This window comes from Rhinopithecus roxellana, chromosome 19 (genome assembly GCF_007565055.1).
Source record: "Rhinopithecus roxellana isolate Shanxi Qingling chromosome 19, ASM756505v1, whole genome shotgun sequence".
In the NCBI taxonomy this organism is placed as follows: domain Eukaryota; kingdom Metazoa; phylum Chordata; class Mammalia; order Primates; family Cercopithecidae; genus Rhinopithecus; species Rhinopithecus roxellana.
The window spans coordinates 39,195,127-39,213,278 of NC_044567.1; the positions used below are offsets into that span (position 1 = coordinate 39,195,127).

Below are 18,152 nucleotides of genomic sequence, written 5' to 3' on the forward strand. Positions count from 1 at the left end.
AGACCGGCCTGCCCCACAGCTTCAGGACCCAGGCAGTGCCCGTGGCACACCCTGCTCTGTCCCTGGGGCATGCGGGCATGTGGTCAGCTGAAGCGGTGACCATGGGCGCCATGCTGCTGACGTGGCCAGCACATGATTCCAGGCCCAGATCCCCATGACCTGGTGAATGACCTGCTGGAGCCGTGTAACTCAACACCACAGCCTGGGGGTCTTAAACGACGTTTACTTTCTCACTTCTGGAGTCTGGATGTCAGAGATCAGGCTGCCGGCAGGGTGGGTTCCTCCTGACGCCGCTCCGTGGCTTGCAGACGGCACCCTCTCCCTGAGTCCCTCTGCTCTGTGTGCTCACTTCTGGTGCCTCTTCCTGTTCTTATAAGGACAACAGCTCAGGGCCTCACCCTTAGGACTCACGTAACCTTAATTACCTTCTTAGAGGCCCTATCCATAACACATGGGTTCAGGGGGTTTTTTTGGAGACAGAGTCTTGGTCTGTCGCCCAGGCTGAAGTGCAGTGGTGTGATCATAGTTCACTGCAGCCTCAAACTGCTGTGTTCAAGTGATCTTCCCACCTTGGCCTCAGGTAGCTGGGACCACAGGCACGTGCCATCACACCCAGTTAATTAAAAAAAAATTTTTTTGGACCAGGCATGATGGCTCATACCTGTAATCACAGCACTTTGGGAGGCTGAGGCAGGCAGATCACTTGAGGTCAGGAGTTCGAGACCAGCCTGGCCAACATGGCAAAACCCCACCATCTCTACTAAAAATACAAAAATTAGCCAGGCGTGGTGGCAAGCGCCTGTAATCCCAGTTACTCAGGAAGCTGAGACAAGAGAATCGCTTGAACCCGGGAGATGGAGGCTGCAGTGAGCTGAGATCATGCCACTGCACTCCAGCCTGGGCAACAGAGCGAGAGGCTATCTCCCGAGCTCAAAGAATCCTTCCTTTGGCCTCCCAAGGTGCTGGGTTTTTACGTGTGAGCACTGTGCCCGGTCCACACGTGGGTTCCTATAGATCCCACTTTACAGGCAGGGACACTGAGGCATGCGGAGCCAGGATACAGACCCAGCAAGTGCCGGCTCCTCTTCTGGGTGGCCCAGCCTATCTCTGACACCCACACTTACCCAGGCCTGGTGGCTGCATCGTGGACATGGGGGCAAGGCAGCTCTCTGGGTGAGCAGAGGCAGGAGCTGAGGCAGGGATATGGGCATCCTTTTGGGTACATCTAGTCCTAGAGCTGATCCAGGGGCCAAATGTGCCACCAAGGCCAGGTCAACCCCAGCACTGCCCTGTGGCTGGGGGTAGCAGGGAGCCAACAGTCCAGGCCCTACATCCTGTTCTAATAGAGTGACAAGTCTGATGAGGCTGGGGGTGTACAGGCACTGAGAAGGCAGCAGAAGGACAAGGAGCCAAACATACAGGGTGGCAGGGGAACCCAGGGAGGCAGATACATGGTGGGGGGAGTCCTGGGAGTTGGACACATGGGGCAGGTGGGGGGTCCAGGGACCTAGACACAGGGAGTGGGGAGGGGAGTCCAGGGGGCTAGATACACAGCATGTGGGGTGGGTCCAGGGGACTAGACACACAGGGTGGGGGGTGGATCCAGGGAGCCGGACACACACGTGCGGTGGGGAGGGGGCATCCAGGGAACCAGGTCTAGGCAGAGGCAACTGACACAAAGGCCCCGAGGCAGAAGAGGGTTTGGTGTGTGAGACGGGACTGAGGACAGTGGGTGAGGGGCAGCCCCACCGGGACGCGTGGGTCCGGGAGGACGGGCTGTAGGGTGCCTGGGCTGCAGGCACGGCAGGGATTGGAGTGACCCAGTGTAACAATGTGGGTGGGGGATGACACCAGACCCCTGGCTTATTGCCCCACCAGGGGAATTCCCAGACACCAGACACCCCCTCCACTCCCACGCAGAAGTGCGGGCTGAGGGTTCGGGTGAACCAGGCCCGGCTCCATTCACTGATCCGCAGATGGATAAGAACAGGTGCCATTTTCGGAGGATGTGAATGGTGGAGAATGGCTGGCCCTGAGAATGTTGTTCCCACATGATGATGGGGGGGGGTCTCCGGGCCTTGGTTGGTCTCGACCCCCTTCCTTTCCCCCAGTTCCCCAACCAGGATCTGAGCGGCTGCGCGCACCGCCCGGGGCCCCGCCAGTCTCCGAGCCCGTGGGCGGCGCCGGGAACTCGTGGCCTGGTGGCCGCAGCCGACCCTCAGGCAGGACTTGGTGGCGCCCCCGGCCCGTACAGACCCCCACGGGCAGCCTCGGCCGCCCCCGCCCCCGTGCTCCCCTCATCTCAGGGCAAAAGCTCAAGACAACCCTTCGGGACCGCGAGCCGGGCGGCCTCAGGGTGCGGGCGCCTGGGGACCCTCGGCCGGGCCGGGGGCGGCGAGGGTGGGGGCGCCTCGCGCGGCGGAGCCCGCCGTCCCCATAGCCCGGAACCCAGTCCGGAGTCGCCCCGCTGGCCGGTGAGGAGGCCGGGCTCCCTCCCTCGATCCGCGGCGGCGGTCGGCTCGGCCCGGGGCGTCTCTCGGGCCTGGGCGCAGCGCGGAACCCGGCGGGGCGGGAGCGGCCGGAACCCAGCGCCAGGGACCCCGTTTCCTGTCGGCGGGTCCCGAGCGCTGCACCGAGCGCAGCCGGACGCGGCCGACTGACCCGGTCGCTGTGGCAACGCGGCGGGACCCGGCAGCGCTGCTGGCGGGCGTTCGGGTGAGGCGCGGTCGGGCGGCGTGGGCGGCGTGGGCGGCGCTCCCGACCACTCTTCCTGTGGAAAACCTCGGGACTTGCTGTCCTGTCGGACGCAGCGCTCCGGTGGGGACCTGGAGCGCGAGGTCGACCCTCAGAGCCCGGCCGGGCCCGGACCGGGGACCTGCTGGCGGAGGCTGCGGCGGGGCGGGGTGTGCAGCCGCGCTGGGCGGGAGTGTTTCCTTGGTCGCCCTTGGATGACCTGGGGCGGTGGGCGCTGCCGACCAGGGCCCCGCAGCCCCGGGAGAGTTCCCCGGGTTCCGCCGCCGACAAGGACGGCTGCGCGTCCGGGCAGCCTTGCTGCGTCTGAGTTTAAAAAAAAGAAAAAGAAAGAAAGACTGGGCGCGGTGGTTCACGCCTGTAATCCCAGCACTTTGGGAGGCCGAGGCGGGTAGATTGCTTGAGGCCAGGAGTTCGAGACCCGCCTGGCCAACATGGTGAAACCCCGTCTCTACTAAAAATGCAAAAATTACTGGGCGAGGTGGCGGGCGCCTGTAATGCCAGCTACTCGGGAGGCTGAAGCAGGAGAATCGCTTGAACCCAATGTTGTAATCGAGCGAGTTACAGAGAGAACGCCACACTTTTTTTTTTTTTGAGACGGAGTCTCGCTCTGTCGCCCAGGCTGGAGTGCAGTGGCCGGATCTCAGCTCACTGCAAGCTCCGCCTTTCGGGTTCACGCCATTCTCCTGCCCCAGCCTCCCGAGTAGCTGGGACTACAGGCGCCCGCCACCTCGCCCGGCTAGTTTTTTGTATTTTTTAGTAGAGACGGGGTTTCACCATGTCAGCCAGGATGGTCTCGATCTCCTGACCTCGTGATCCACCCGTCTCGGCCTCCCAAAGTGCTGGGATTACAGGCTTGAGCCACCGCGCCCGGCCGAGAACGCCACACTCTTGAGACTAATTCAGGCGTTCTTTATTGCCGGCGGCGACCGAGAGATGGCTAGAGCTCGAAATTATCTCCGCCCCAGGAAGGGGCTAGATTTCTTTTTATACCTTGGTCTAAATAGGGGAGGGGGAGTCTAGCTGAAGCAATTTTTTTTTTACAGAAGCAGAACAGGCAAAAAAGTTAAAAGAGAAATGGTTACAGAAAGAGTTACAGGAAAAAACAAACAAAAAACAGTTTCAGGTGCAGGGGCTTCAATTACCACAAAGTGATAAACGCAGGGGCTTTGGGTACGGTCAACAGAGCGCGCGTTCCCAGGAGCTGCTGGTATAGCTTGCTCCAGTTTCTTATCAGTAAGCGCATTCCTGGATGTGCTTGGAGTCGACTTGCACCAGGTACGTCCTTAAGGGAGGGGGACAAGAGGCTGCAAGCAAAGAAACCAACATGGAGTCTGTCCAGCTCTCAGCTAAGAGAGAGCCAATCAGGTTAAAACAAGGTAGGGTATGACACCGCTAGGCAGAGGTTGCGGTGAGCTGAGATCGCACCATTGCACTCCAGTCTGGGAGACAAGAGTGAAACTCCATCTCAAAAAAAAAAAAAAATTATCTGTAACTTAGAAAAAGGATACAAAAGCAGCACAAAGATTTCCCGTGTACCCTTTGCCCAGAGCCCCTAGAAGGCTGATGTCTTACAGAACCACAGTTCATTCAGCAACATGCAGACACTGGCGTTCATGTTAATACAATCCCATGATCTGGTCTCCGGTATTTATTCTTGCTTAGCAGCTGCTTGGTGGATGACTGTACCGTGGTCCAAGATCCAATGATAAGTCCACTATTTTGTAAAATGCCCCATTTTGGGTTTCTCTGATGTTTTCTCGTAATTGATTTCATATTACTCATTTTTGGCAAGTAAACCTCAACAGGGAAATTGTGTCCTTCCCAGTGTCTTACGAGCCACAGGATGCCCCTGGCTGTTGGCGCTCATCGGGTCCTGGGGACTGAGGTGGTGTCTGCCAAATGTGTCCACAAAGTTGGGGTCCTTCCCTTTATAAATAATACATATTTTGTGGGGAAATATTTTGCCACTATGTAAAAGATCTTCTTTCTTTTTTCTTTTTTTGAGATGGAGTCTCTCTTCGCTGCCCAGGCTGGAGTTTGGTGACACAATCTTTGCCCACTGCAACCTCCGCCTCCTGGGTTGAAGTGATTCTCCTGCCTCAGCCTCCCAAGTAGCTGGGATTACAGCCGCCCACCACCACTCCCGGCTAATCTGTGTATTTTTAGTAGAGACGAGGTTTCACCATGTTGGCCAGGCCAGTCTCAAACTTCTGACCTCAGGTGATCCACCACCTTGGCCTCCCAAAGTGCTAGGATTACAGGTGTGAGCCACTACGTCCAGCCTTTTTATTATTATTATTATTAATTATTATTTTTTTTGAGACTTGAGTCTCTCTCTCTCACCCAAGCTGGAGTGCGGTGGCTCGATCTTGGCTCACTACAACCTCTGTCTCCCGGATTCAAGCGATTCTCCTGCCTCAGCCTCCTGAGCGGCTGGGATTACCAGCGCCTGCCACCATGCCCAGCTAATTTTTTTTTTTTTTTTGTATTTTTAGTAGAGACGGGGTTTCACAATGTTGGTCAGGCTGGTCTTGAACTGCTGACCCCAAGTGATCCGCCTGCCTCGGCCTCCCAAAGTGTTGGGATTACAGGCCCAAGCCACAACGCCCAGCAAGATCTTGTTTCTAACCATATACTTCTGTCACTAATTTTAGCACCCATGAGTGTTTCCCCAAAATAACTATTAATGTGCTATTTGTTAAATGATTTTTCTGTTTCCATTACTCCTGCATTTATTAGTTGGGATTCTCCTGTAAGAAAGAACCATCTCTTCTCATCATTTTTCTATTAATTTTCATTAGTATTTTTTTTTTTTTTTTTTTTTTTTTTGAGATGGAGTCTCACTCTGCCACCCAGGCTGGTGTGCAGGGGCGTGGTCTCGGTGTTAGTACGAGTCGCACTCTGTCGCCCAGGCTGGAGTGCAGGAGTGAGGTCTCGGTGTTAGTACGAGTCTCACTTTGTCACCCAGGCTGGAGTGCAGGGGTGCGGTCTTGGTATTAGTGCATCTTTTTATTCCATGGATTCTAACCCACTGCTATCATGTACTTTGTTGCTCACATTGTCCAGATTAAGGTGTTAGAAGCCCCTTCAAGTTGGCCTCTCTGTCCTCATAGCACGTCCCAACCTTCTGGAGCATTTTCTTTCTTTCTGGCACCACAGAATTCAGGCTCATCTTACGCTTGCCTTGACGTATCCCAGCATCCGTCATTTCTCCAAGGAGTCCTGGTTCCTTGTAGTTTAGAAGGTGGCGTTTCGAAACCAAGATCCCGGTACCAGATAGACATATTGCTTCTGCGATGCCGTTTCTTCTTGGTTTTCTTAATGGACAGAGCTAGGCAACGTGTGTTTCTATACACTATACACATATAAATCTATTTCAGTGTATCTGTGTCCGTGTATATATTAAAACCTGTGGCTGGGTACAGTGGCTCACGCCTGTAATCCCAGCAGTTTGGGAAGCTAGGGGGAAAATCGCTTGAGGTGAGGAGTTGGAAACCAGCCTGGCCGACAAAGTGAGATGCCCATCTCTATAAAAAATTATAAAATAAATTAGCCGGGCATGGTGGCGTGTGCCTGTAGTCCCAGCCACGTGGAGGTGGGAGGACCATCTGAGCCCAGGAGTTTGAGGCTGCAGTGAGCTATAATCAGGCCACTGCATTCCAGCTTGGGTGACAGAGTGAGATCCCATCTCAACAAACAACAAACACAAAAATACCTGTGAGTTTATTACAAGCTACCCACTTGTAATCAAGTTAGGTTCACCCGTTTCTACTTCATTTTGAGTCCTTACTGATTTTAAGGGTTTTTGTTTTTTGTTGTGTTTTGTTTTTGGCACATGAAACGTGTACGTGGTTCTAAAAGTCCGCAAAGTCTAAACTCAATGACAAGACTTTGACTTCAACTTCTATTTCTCATTTATTCACTTTTTTTTGGCAAGTGCACATTTAAAGAAAACAGCCCTTCATGTTCCTTCATGGTAGTGGTGCTCTTCTCCAGCAAGTGCCAGTGACAGAATTAAGACCTACTGCCAATCTCTCTTATTTCAGTTTTAAAAATGGTTGTGGCTACTCTTTGGCAGTCAGTGAGGAAGTGAAAAAAAAAATGGGGTCACAGGTACGTAACTTTTGTCCCCTGGACCTATTTAAAGAGTAGATGAGAGGCCAGGTGCAGTGGCTCATACCTGTAAGTAGGTGGGAAGATCGCTTGAGTTGTTGTTGTTGTTTTTTTTTTTTTTTGAAACAGTTTCTTGCTCTGTCGCCCAGGCTGGAGTGCAGTGACTGGATCTTGGCTCACTGCAAGCTCTGCCTCCGGGGTTCATGCCATTCTCCTGCCTCAGCCTCCCAAGTAGCTGAGACTACAGTCGCCTGCCACCTCGCCCGGCAAATTTTTTTAATTTTTAGTAGAGATAGGGTTTCACTGTGTTAGCCAGGATGGTCTCGATCTCCTGACCTTGTGATCCGCCCGCCTCGGCCACTTTGGGACTACAGGCGTGAGCCAGCGCGCCCGGCCGAGTTGTAGTTTTTAGACGGGCATTTGAGGCTGCAGTGAGCCGTGATTGTGCCACTGCACTCCATCCTGGGTGACAGAGTGAGACTCTGTTTCAAAACAAAAGAGTGGATGTACTGAATTTAGCCTCCCAGAGGGCTGAGCAGCACTCTCTGGAATCCAACAGGGGCCGCAAGAGCTAAATTCAGTACATTTAAAGGTGAGAGGATCATTTGAGGTCAAGAGTTCAAGACCAGCCTGGACAACATAGTGGAACCCCATCTCTACAAGAAATTAAAAAAAAAAATTAACTGGGCATGGTGGTGCCTGCCTGTAGTCCCAGCTACTCAGGATGCTGAGATTGAGTCTTCTGTCCTGAGTACAAAGTGAGTGAGCCACCCCGGACCTGCCTTCCAGTCCCAGAAAGTGTCTTGTAAGTTAAGGGTATTAGCTGGGCGCAGTGGCTCATGCCTGTAATCCCAGCACTCTGGGAGGCTGAGGCGGGTGAATCACAAGGTCAGGAATTCAAGACCAGCCTGGCCAAGATGGTGAAACCCCATCTCTAGTAAAAATACAAAAATTAGCCGGGCATGGTGGCGGGTGCCTGTAATCCCAGCTACTTGGGAGGCTGAGGCAGAGAATCACTTGAACCCAGGAGATGGAGGTTGCAGTGAGCCGAGATCACATCACTGCACTCCAGCCTGGGCAAGAGAGCCAGACTCTGTCTAAAATAATAATAAGTTAAGAGTATTAAATACGTTTACATAGGGAGGTCATAAAAATATATATATATTTGGGCCTGGTGCAGTGGCTCACACCTGTAATCCCAGCCTTTTGGGGACCGAGGCGGGTGGATCACCTGAGGTTGGGACCAACATGGAGAAACCCCATCTCCGTGTATTTTTAGTAGATTTTATTTTGTGTGTATTTTATTCACAGGTCTGGAAAACTCACACTGTTTTTCCTCTACTCTCACACCACAAGAATCATCAGCACAGAGGAAGACTTCTGTGACCAAATGTGGTGGGAGAGGGCGTTTCTCACCAGCATGTGAGCAGTCAGTTCTGCAGCAGACTCGGCTGGGTGTCCTTCAGTTCAGTTCCACCACCGCCTGCCTAGAGAGAGGTCAGACCACAGGGTGAGGGCTCAGTCCCCAAGATGCAACCACCCAACGGGTTCACCCCACCCGCTGCCTAGGCAGAGCCAATTCACTGAGACGGGAATTAGGATTGAGAAAGAGTGAGTCGTGCAGAGCCAGCTGTGCAGGAGAATGGAGTTTTATTATGACTCAAATCAGTCTCCCCGAGCATTCGGGATCAGTTTTTAAGGATAACTTGGTGTGTAGGGGCCAGTGAGTTGGAGATGAAAACCTAGGGAGTTGAAGGTGTCCTCTTGCGCTGAGTCAGTTCCTGGGTGGGGGCCACAAGATGGGATGAGCCAGTTTATCATTCTGGGGGGTGCCAGCTGATCCATGGAGTGCAGGGTCTGCAAAATATTTCCAACACTGATTGATGTTAGGTTTTACAATGGTGATGTTACCCCAGGAACAATTTGGAGAGGGTCAGAATCTTGTAGCCTATAGCTGCATGACTCCCAAACCATAGTTTCTTTTTTTTTTTTTTTTTCTTTTTGAGACAGGGTCTCACTCTGTCACCTAGGCTGGAGTGCAGTACTGCGATCACGGCTCACTGAAGCCTCAGCCTCGTAGGCTCAAGCAATCCTTCCACCTCAGCCTCCCTGGTAACTGAGACTACAGGCATGCACCATCATGCCCCAGTTAATTTTTGTATTTTTGGTAGAGACAGTGTTTTGCCATTTTGCCCAGGCTGGTCTCGAACTCCTGGACTCAAGTGATCCTGCCTCAGCCTCCCAAAGTGCTGGGACAACAGGGGCCAGCCACTGCGCCTGGCCCTAAACCATAATTTCTAATCTTTTGGCTAATTTGTTAGTCCTACAAAGGCAGTCTAGTCCCCAAGCAAAAAGGGGGTTTGTTTCAGGAAAGGGCTGCTACTGTCTTTGTTTCAAACTAAGTTTCTCCCACACTTAGCTCGGCCTACACCCAGGAATGAACAAGGGGAGCTTGGAGGTTAGAAGCAAGATGGAATTGGTTAGGTCAGGTTTCTTTCACTGTCTCAGTTATAATTTTGCAATGATGTTCAAAGACTGCCCCGCTTCTGACACCAGTCACGAGTCCTGGCCTCTGGAACTTCTGACTGACCACTGGCTTCAAGTTGGGGTTCCCACAACCCCCTCTTTGGGTTCGATTTGCTGGGGTGACTCACAGAACCCAGGGAAACACATACGTTTTTTTTTGTTTTTTTTGTTTTGTTTTTTTTTTGAGACGGAGTCTCGCTCTGTCGCCCAGGCTGGAGTGCAGTGGCCGGATCTCAGCTCACTGCAAGCTCCGCCTCCCGGGTTTACGCCATTCTCCTGCCTCAGCCTCCCACATAGCTGGGACTACAGGCGCCCGCCACATCGCCCGGCTAATTTTTTTGTATTTTTAGTAGAGACGGGGTTTCACCGTGTTAGCCAGGATGGACTCGATCTCCTGACCTCGTGATCCGCCCGTCTCGGCCTCCCAAAGTGCTGGGATTACAGGCTTGAGCCACCGCGCCCGGCCTGAAACACATAGGTTTAACAGTTTATTATAAAAGGTATTACAGAAGATACAGATGACATGCGTAGGGGGAGACATGGGGGAAGGGGTTTCCTGGAGGACCCCCCAGCCCCCCACCACTCCCCAGGAACCTCTCCAAACCCTGTCCTCGTGGGTTTTTAGGGAGGCTTCTTGAAGTCAGCGTTCCTTCGCCCAGGGTAGAGGGTGGGAGCTCTGGGGAGACGCTTATGACCTACAATGGAAAGTCAGGTGAGAGTGGAGACCTGGGAGGATTCTGTTTCCTGAGGCCTGACACGCCCAATGTTGTAACAAAAGACTGTGATGAGGGAGAGTTATGAGCCAGGAACTGTAAGAAAACCATGATGCGTCATTATACCACAACGGGTAAACCTACAACATCACCATTAGATCAGCTCAGTATTTTTAAAATGAGAAAATCTAAGTGATGGGATGCCCCCTGGTGCTGTTCCAGCCCTTGCTGGGAGGTTCTCCTGGAAGAGGGTGCCTGCTTGGCAGTGGGTCCGTACCCTCCCCGGAGGCTTCTCCTGCCGCTCCCCAACCCGGAAGCTTCATGTGGTCCTTCTTGAAACCAGGTGCTTGCTAGTGACGCCTGCTGGCCAACAGGCAGATTGCGTCCAGACGCTGAATCCGTGCTTTTGAAAGCCAATTAGTCTCAGCCTTGAGGCTTTGGGGATCATCCAGAGATGGGGTTTGCACGGAAGCAGGGCAGGCCGTTCTATGACGAGGTCAGAAGGAAAGGCGCGCCAAGCCCAGCTGACTTACAGGCCCTTGGTGTGTGGAGCTTCTTGTGGGTCCTGAGTGTGATGGATAAGGCGCTGGAGAAGCTGGGCGCTCCCTGGGTGCTGCAGCGAGTCACTTGCTGTGCGGATTTATCAGGCTGCTCTTCTGTGCAGAGCACAGAGGCCTGGTAGCACCCATCTCACATAGAGGGGGTGGTGCGTGCCATCTGCCTGTCCTGGCTGCCTGAAGCTTTTGATAAGACCTGCTGAGTCCTGAGACCTGGTGGGAAGGAACCTCACCCAGTGTGGGGAGAGGGGTCTGGGGGCCTGGAGTAGCACGTGTGCAGAAACTGGCAGATAAAGGCTGCTCTGGGCCTACAAGGAGCAGCTGAAGCCACGCAGGCTGGGCCCCGTCCTCGGTATGTCTTCATACACTGTGCCAAGGAGATCGAACTTTATTTTGAAAATGGTCAGGAGTCGCGGGCAGATTTGAGGCCAGGTAAGATCGTGTGATCAGATTCTCAGAAGAGCAACCCCCATGGGTGGCTGTGATCGATGAGTTAGAGGCAAGCCCAGTGGCAGGGCGCCTGGTACCGGACGGGAGCCACAGGCAGTCCTCAGAGAAGAGGCCCGTAGACCTCACAGACCTCAGGCTCTGCAGAGAATGGTTCTCATGACTCACGGGCACTGTGTGAAGGGTTCTGAGTCATCAGAGATCACAGTGATGTTCCATCATTTAATGTGTATTTGCTGATATTCCAATTCTTTCCCTGTGTGTGCACAGGTATGTGCATGGCCTCTATGTACAAAATGTTTCAGTCGCCAAGACTGTGCCAGACAGTGGGACTCACTACACCTGACACTGGGGCGATGGCGTTGTGCCAACATGAGATGGAAGTTAGGAGAGCTTCCCTGCAGTGATATTCAGGTTGAGGTCCCAGTGGCAGGAGGAGCCTGCCCTGTGGTTAGGAGGAACTTTGCAGGCAGAGGGGCACCTGCCACACATCCCAGGCTCTGGGGGAGCGTGGCCGTGACAGGAAGGAGTCTGGGGTCCAGGTGTCCTCAGTGGAATGGGAAACCTGGTTAAGCATTTTTGAAGAGATTCCTTTGGCAGCCAAGAAAGTGGGAGTGCACAGCAGAGGCCAGTTGAGGTCTTTTGCAGTAAGACACTGTGGCGGCCAAGGTGTGGGCACAGGGTGGGAGACAGCGAGAGGTCAAGGATCATTACGCAGGGTGGATGGTAGGGACACTGTAGGAGCTGAGGGAGACGAGGAACAGGAGTGTGGGAGAGCACTGAGATGGTCGGTAGGGACCCCGTTAGTTCGGGCAATGGGTGGGCACGTGTAGCTTGGAGGAGCCAGGCCGCGGTGGTCCAGGTGGCGTGATGGGCCTAGGGTGTTGGGCGGGGCTGGGCAGGGGGCTGCATCACAGGAACCGTGTGGGATGAAGGCCATGTTTGCTCCAGAGCCTCGTCAGAGAAGTTCCGTCTCAGGACCCCTGGGGCCTCATGCCCTGCTGAGCAGCCCTTTCTGGAGGGCCCACGGGTCTTGCAGCCCCTTACCCACCTCCTCCTCGTGCTTTGTCACGGCTGATGTGCAGCCTGGCTGTGCCCTTGTACCCGCTCCCTCTGGGAGTTGGGGCTTTGTACAACCTTTGCTGTGCCCTGAGATGCAGAGGTACCCTAAGGCAGGCTGGGGCTTCTTTCTGCTCTGGCAGCAGCTCCTGGGCCATGTCCCACCAGGCTGGAAGTTTGTGCTTGTCCCTCAACTGGGTGTGGCCCTTTTAGGCCAGGTAGTGCCCCTGTGTGGACACCAGAGAAGAATTGTGGGGGATTTCTGTGTCCAAATGGAGCTCATACTTGGACCTCTAGAGGGTTGGGGGCAGCTAGGACCAGCCAGAAGAAACTTTCTTTTTTAATAGACCACTCACTGTGGCGTGGAACTCCTGAGTTCGAGTGACCCGCCCACCTCAGCCTCTGAAAGTGTTGGGATTACAGGCAAGAGCTACTGTGCCCAGTTTGTTGGTTTTTGTGATCTTTGTTTTTCAATTTTATTTTTTCTAGCCCTTTATTTTTATGGCTTTACCAAAATATCAGTCCATGATGAAAAAAACAAAAGAACAGGCCGGGCGCGGTGGCTCAAGCCTGTAATCCCAGCACTTTGGGAGGCCGAGACGGGCGGATCACGAGGTCAGGAGATCGAGACCATCCTGGCTAATGCGGTGAAACCCCATCTCTACTAAAAATACGAAGAAAAACTAGCCGGGCGAGGTGGCGGGCGCCTGTAGTCCCAGCTACTCGGGAGGCTGAGGCAGGAGAATGGCGTGAGCCCGGGAGGCGGAGCTTGCAGTGAGCTGAGATCCGGCCACTGCACTCCAGCCTGGGCAACAGAGCGAGACTCCGTCTCAAAAAAAAAAAAAAAAAAAAAGAACAAAGGAGGCCGGGCGCGGTGGCTTGCGGTGGCTCAAGCCTGTAATCCCAGCACTTTGGGAGGCCTGAGACGGGCGGATCACGAGGTCAGGAGATCAAGACCATCCTGGCTAACACGGTGAAACCCTGTCTCTACTAAAAACTACAAAAAACTAGCCAAGCGAGGTGGCAGGCGCCTGTAGTCCCAGCTACTCGAGAGGCTGAGGCAGGAGAATGGCGTGAGCCTGGGAGGCGGAGCTTGCAGTGAGCTGAGATCCGGCCACTGCACTCCAGCCTGGGCAACAGAGCGAGACTCCGTCTCAAAAAAAAAAAAAAGAACAAAGGAGGCCGGGCGCGGTGGCTTGCGGTGGCTCAAGCCTGTAATCCCAGCACTTTGGGAGGCCGAGACGGGCGGATCACGAGGTCAGAAGATCGAGACCATCCTGGTGAACACGGTGAAACCCCGTCTCTACTAAAAAATACAAAAAACTAGCCGGGCGAGGTGGCAGACGCCTGTAGTCCCAGCCACTTGGGAGGCTGAGGCAGGAGAATGGCGTAAACCCGGGAGGTGGAGCTTGCAGTGAGCCGAGATCCGGCCACTGCACTCCAGCCTGGGCCACAGAGCAAGACTCCGTCTCAAAAAAAAAAAAAAAAAAGAGAACAAAGGAATGTACTCTTGGATGGTATATTAAACCGTTCTTACATTGCTAGAAAGAAATACCTCACGCTGGGTAACTTATAAAGAAACAAGATTTAATTGGCTCACGGTTCTCCCAGCTGTACAGGAAGCATAGTGTTGGCACCAGCTTCTGGGGAGGCCTCAGGAAACTTTCACTCATGGCGGAAGGTAAAGGGGGAACAGGCAGAAGCAAGAGAGGGAGTGTGAATGGCGGAGAGATGCCACATCTCACCAGAACTCATTATCACCAGGCACTTTGAAATGACAAGATCTCCCCAGAACTCACTGTCACAAAGACGGCACCAAGCCACGAGGGGTCCGCCTGCGCGATCCAAACACCTCCCACCAGGCTCCAGCTCCCACGTTGGGGATTACAATTCCACACAAGATTTGGGCAGGGATAAATATCCAAACCGTATCAGGTGGTGGATCTTTCAGGAGCAGGGCGTAGGGTGGGAAGGGGCGTTGGTTCTGAGGGACTGACCCAGTATCAGTCCTCGCGTAGCCACTTAGCAGCCTTAGTTTTCTCAGCCGTGAAATGGACAGAGTGCTGCGTTGAAGCTATTTTATAGAACCTAGCTCTTGTAGCTGGACAAACCATGTTTCCCATCTTTCCTTCCTCTACTTCCTCTGGATTTCTTTTTTTTTAATTTAATTTTTTAATTTTTGGAGAAAAGAGTCTTACTTTCTCCAAAGTAAGGCTGGAGTGCAGTGGTGCAATCTCTGCTCACTGCAGCCTCCGCCTCCTGGGCTCAAGTGATCCTCCAGGCTGGAGTGCAGTGGTGCAATCTCTGCTCACTGCAGCCTCCACCTCCTGGGTTCAAGTGATCCTCCTGCCTCAGCCTCCCGAGTAGCTGAGATCACAGGCATGCGCCACCACGCCAGGCTAATTTTTACATTTTTAGTAGAGATGGGGTTTCGCCATGTTGGCCAGGCTGGTCTCAAACTCCTGACCTCAGGTGATCTGCCCTCTTTGGCCTCCCAAAGGGCTGAGATCATAGGAGTGAGGTACCATGACTGGCCTTTTTTTTTTTTTTTTTTTTTTTTTTTGAGAGAGTCTTGCTCTGTCGCCCAGACTGGAGTGCAACCTCCGCCTCCTGGGTTCAAGCGATTCTCCTGCCTCAGCCTCCCGAGTAGCTGGGACTACAGGCACGTGCCACCAAACCAGGCTAATTTTTTTTTTTTTTTTTTTTTTAGACGGAGTCTCGCTCTGTCGCCCAGGCTGGAGTGCAGTGGCCGGATCTCAGCTCACTGCAAGCTCCGCCTCCCGGGTTCACGCCATTCTCCTGCCTCAGCCTCCCGAGTAGCTGGGACTACAGGCGCCCGCCACCTCGCCCGGCTAGTTTTTTGTATTTTTAGTAGAGACAGGGGTTTCACCATGTTAGCCAGGATGGTCTCGATCTCCTGACCTCGTGATCCGCCCGTCTCGGCCTCCCAAAGTGCTGGGATTACAGGCTTGAGCCACCGCGCCCGGCCCAGGCTAATTTTTTATATTTTTAGTAGAGACGGGGTTTCACCATGTTAGCCAGGCTGGTCTCAATCTCCTGACCTCAAGTGATCCACCCACCTTGACCTCCTAAAGTGCTGGGATTACAGGCAATGAGCCACCACGCTCAGCCTAATTTTTGTATTTTTAGTAGAGACAGGTTTTTGCCATGTTGGCCAGGCTGTTCTTGAACTCCTGACCTCAGGTGATCTGCCTGCCTCAGGCTCCCAAAGGACTAGGATTACAGGTGTGAGCCGCTGTGCCCGGCCATGGTAACTGTTGATAGGGAATGTGAGGTGGGTACTGTGGAAGGAAAATTAGGGCCCCTCACGGTGCACCCCGAACCTGCCTTCTCTTTACTGCAGCGGCCACCATGCTGCCACTGGACTCAGAGCCGGCCCTGAATGAGCTGCTGCTTCGCAAGGAGGAGGAGTGGAGGGCGTTGCAGGCCCACCGCAGCCAGCTGCAGGAGGCGGCTCTGCAGGACACACGGAGCCAGCTGCAGGAGGCGCAGGGGAAACTGCGGTGCCTGCAGGAGGACTTTGTCTACAACCTTCAGGTGCTGGAGGAGCGGGACCTTGAGCTGGAGCGCTATGATGCCGCCTTCACCCGGGCCAGGGAGTGGGAGGAGGCCAGGCGGGCAGAGGTGAGCGAGCTCAAGATAGAGGCAGCTAAGCTGAGGCAGGCGCTAGGCAGAGAGACCAGGAAGGTGGAGGAGCTGCAGCAGCAGCAGCAGCTGGTGTGGCAGGAGCATCGCCTGGAGCTGGAGCGCGTCCACAGGTGAGCCACCAACCGACGAGCCCTCCCCCGCAGCGCTTGGCGGAGGCCCCCACACGCCCCCTGCTCCGCTGTGCCGCCCGAGCACTGCCCACTCTCACTGCCACTCCTCCCGCTGCTGATTCCGGGCCACGGGGGCTGGTCTGTCTGAGTGGCCGAGTGCCTCGTGGCCTCTGAACGTGTGTTTGTTGAGTGAATGTGTGTGGATCCAGGAATGCCCTGTCTTTTTCTGGGCTCTGATATAACTGAAATTAATGGAGATTGGTTTAAATATTTGGAATTTATTTCGTTAATTACAAATCTATATTAACACATATTTGAATTTATAATGATTTTAATATGAAGTCTCTAGTAATTTCAAAACCAAATGAGCTGACTTAAGGCAAAGTCGACATAAAAACCTACAGCCTTTGTCGTGGGGCCTGTCATGGGGCCCCTGGAACTTACCCACATGGCCTGGTATCCCCTCAGCTCCACTCACCCAGCCGTGCTGTGGAGAGTTTGGGGAGACAGGAGGGAAGGAAGGAGGACAGGCTTCTCTGACAAGATCTTCCATCCCCCACTTCGGAAGCACCGCAGGTTCATCATAGCACATTAGCAGTTAGAGGCCCTTCCTGTGTAATGTGTGTGTGCAGGTGTCAGGAGAGCCGGCTGCACTCTCTGTTTGTACTTAACAGGAGCCTGGATACTTTTTTTATGTTTTATGTATTCTTCTAATGTAAGCAGCTTTTTTTTTTTTTGAGACGGAGTTTCGCTCTGTTGCCCAGGCCGGAGTGCAGTGGCAGGATCTTGGCTCACTGCAAGCTTGGTCTCCCAGGTTCAAGTGGTTCTCCCACCTCAGCCTCCCGAGTAGCTGAGACTATAGGTGCCCACCATCACGCCTGGCTATTTTTTTTTTTTTCCTGTATTTTTAGTAGAGATGGGGTTTTGCCATGTTGCCCAGGCTGGTCTTGAACTCCTGACCTCGGGTGATCCACTGGCTTCGGCCTCCTAAAGTGCTGGGATTATAGACATAAGCCACCGCACCTGTCCATAAGCAGCTTTTTAAAGCACTTTTTAAAGCCACAGGAGTAAACTACTCTTATCATAGAAAGTCATTTCTCAGAGAAGACGCTGTGGTGGAATGGCAAAGTGAAAGCTGCCACAGGCCATCTGTTGTGTCATCTCCAGGCCCTAAAGAGAGCTGACTGCGCACACCGCTCCGAAATGTGCGTCCAGCACTTTCCTGATCGATTTGTGATGTCTGTTCTTTGTGTCAATGTGGTGGGTTCTGCCGCACCCTTTTAACTGACCGGCTACCCTCTGTTGTGTATGCTGGGCCCGTTTGCTCAGAAGGGTCTCAGATGGGTGTGAGCAGGCCAACAGGACCACGCCAGGTGCTCCTGTGCAGCAGAGAGACCTTCTGCGGCAGGTCAGGTGCAAGGAGAGGAGACCCATGTTGGTAGGTGCGGTGCCACTCTGGCTCAGAAGCCCCAGCCAGTATTCCGCAGCCAGTATCTCCTGTAGCAGCCCACAGGGATCACGTCTGTGGTCCCTGCAACAGATGTACCCCAGCGAGAGTCACTGTCTTCTACGAAGCCCACAGTATTTATGGTTCCTTTATCGCATCTCCCAGTGTGGATAAACAGCGTGGATAGAAAGAGCCAGCCAACAGTCATTTGACCCAAGCAGCACTGCTTGGTAATGTGGCACACACCCGTGTGCCACCTTCCCAGGGTCCAGGGAAAGAGCTAGAGAGTTGAGCTGGAGGTCAGCTTCTCCCTGAGTGGAGGGAGAGTGTCTAGAAGCTCCCGTCCCCAGCATGAAGGCTGGCGCTCAGGCTGCACCTTGTCCAGACGCCGAGTCCATGCAGGCGCATGCAGTGCTTGGACAGCTGAGGCCCACTTGCCCTCCGTGTGGGGGCTGACTTTCTCATAGCTGTTTTCCAGAGTGTTTGGAGTATCCTTTTAAAAGTGCTTTACATTATGTTGTGAGGTGTCTCTTCAAGTCTTTTGCTCATTCTTCTCTCCAAGCGTGGGATGTTTTCAGCCATGTTCAGGTACTTTTTCAGTCTCACGCTCTTTTTTTTTTTTTTGAGACAGAGTCTCTCTCTGTCACCCAGGCTGGAGTGCAGTGGTGTGATCTTGGCTCACTGCAACCTCTGCCTCTGGGGTTCAAGGGATTCTCCTGCCTCAGCCTCTGGAGAAGCTGTGATTGCAGGTGCCCAC

General features: G+C 53.6%; 1 protein-coding gene and 1 long non-coding RNA gene across 7 annotated transcripts in view; one reads left to right on the forward strand and one right to left on the reverse strand.

Annotated features, from left to right (window-relative positions):
- Positions 1 to 2,639: 2,639 nt before the first annotated feature.
- Positions 2,640 to 18,152, forward strand: part of CCDC57 (coiled-coil domain containing 57) — a 119,157-nt gene continuing 103,644 nt past the window's right edge. For all 6 annotated transcript variants that reach the window (XR_004054992.1, XM_030923178.1, XM_030923174.1 and 3 more), the window contains exons 1-3: positions 2,640 to 2,715; positions 8,179 to 8,364; positions 15,534 to 15,948. Coding sequence is in view for 5 of the 6 variants with exons in the window: in XM_030923178.1 (XP_030779038.1) it covers positions 15,542 to 15,948 (407 nt within the window). In the remaining variant the exon portion in view is untranslated. The remainder of the gene's footprint in view (positions 2,716 to 8,178; positions 8,365 to 15,533; positions 15,949 to 18,152) is intronic.
- LOC115894794 lies at positions 8,407 to 10,849 on the reverse strand. The gene is made up of 3 exons (XR_004054993.1): positions 10,640 to 10,849; positions 9,988 to 10,088; positions 8,407 to 8,724 (listed from the first exon to the last, which is right to left on the reverse strand). It is a non-coding gene; the product is annotated as an uncharacterized LOC115894794 (long non-coding RNA).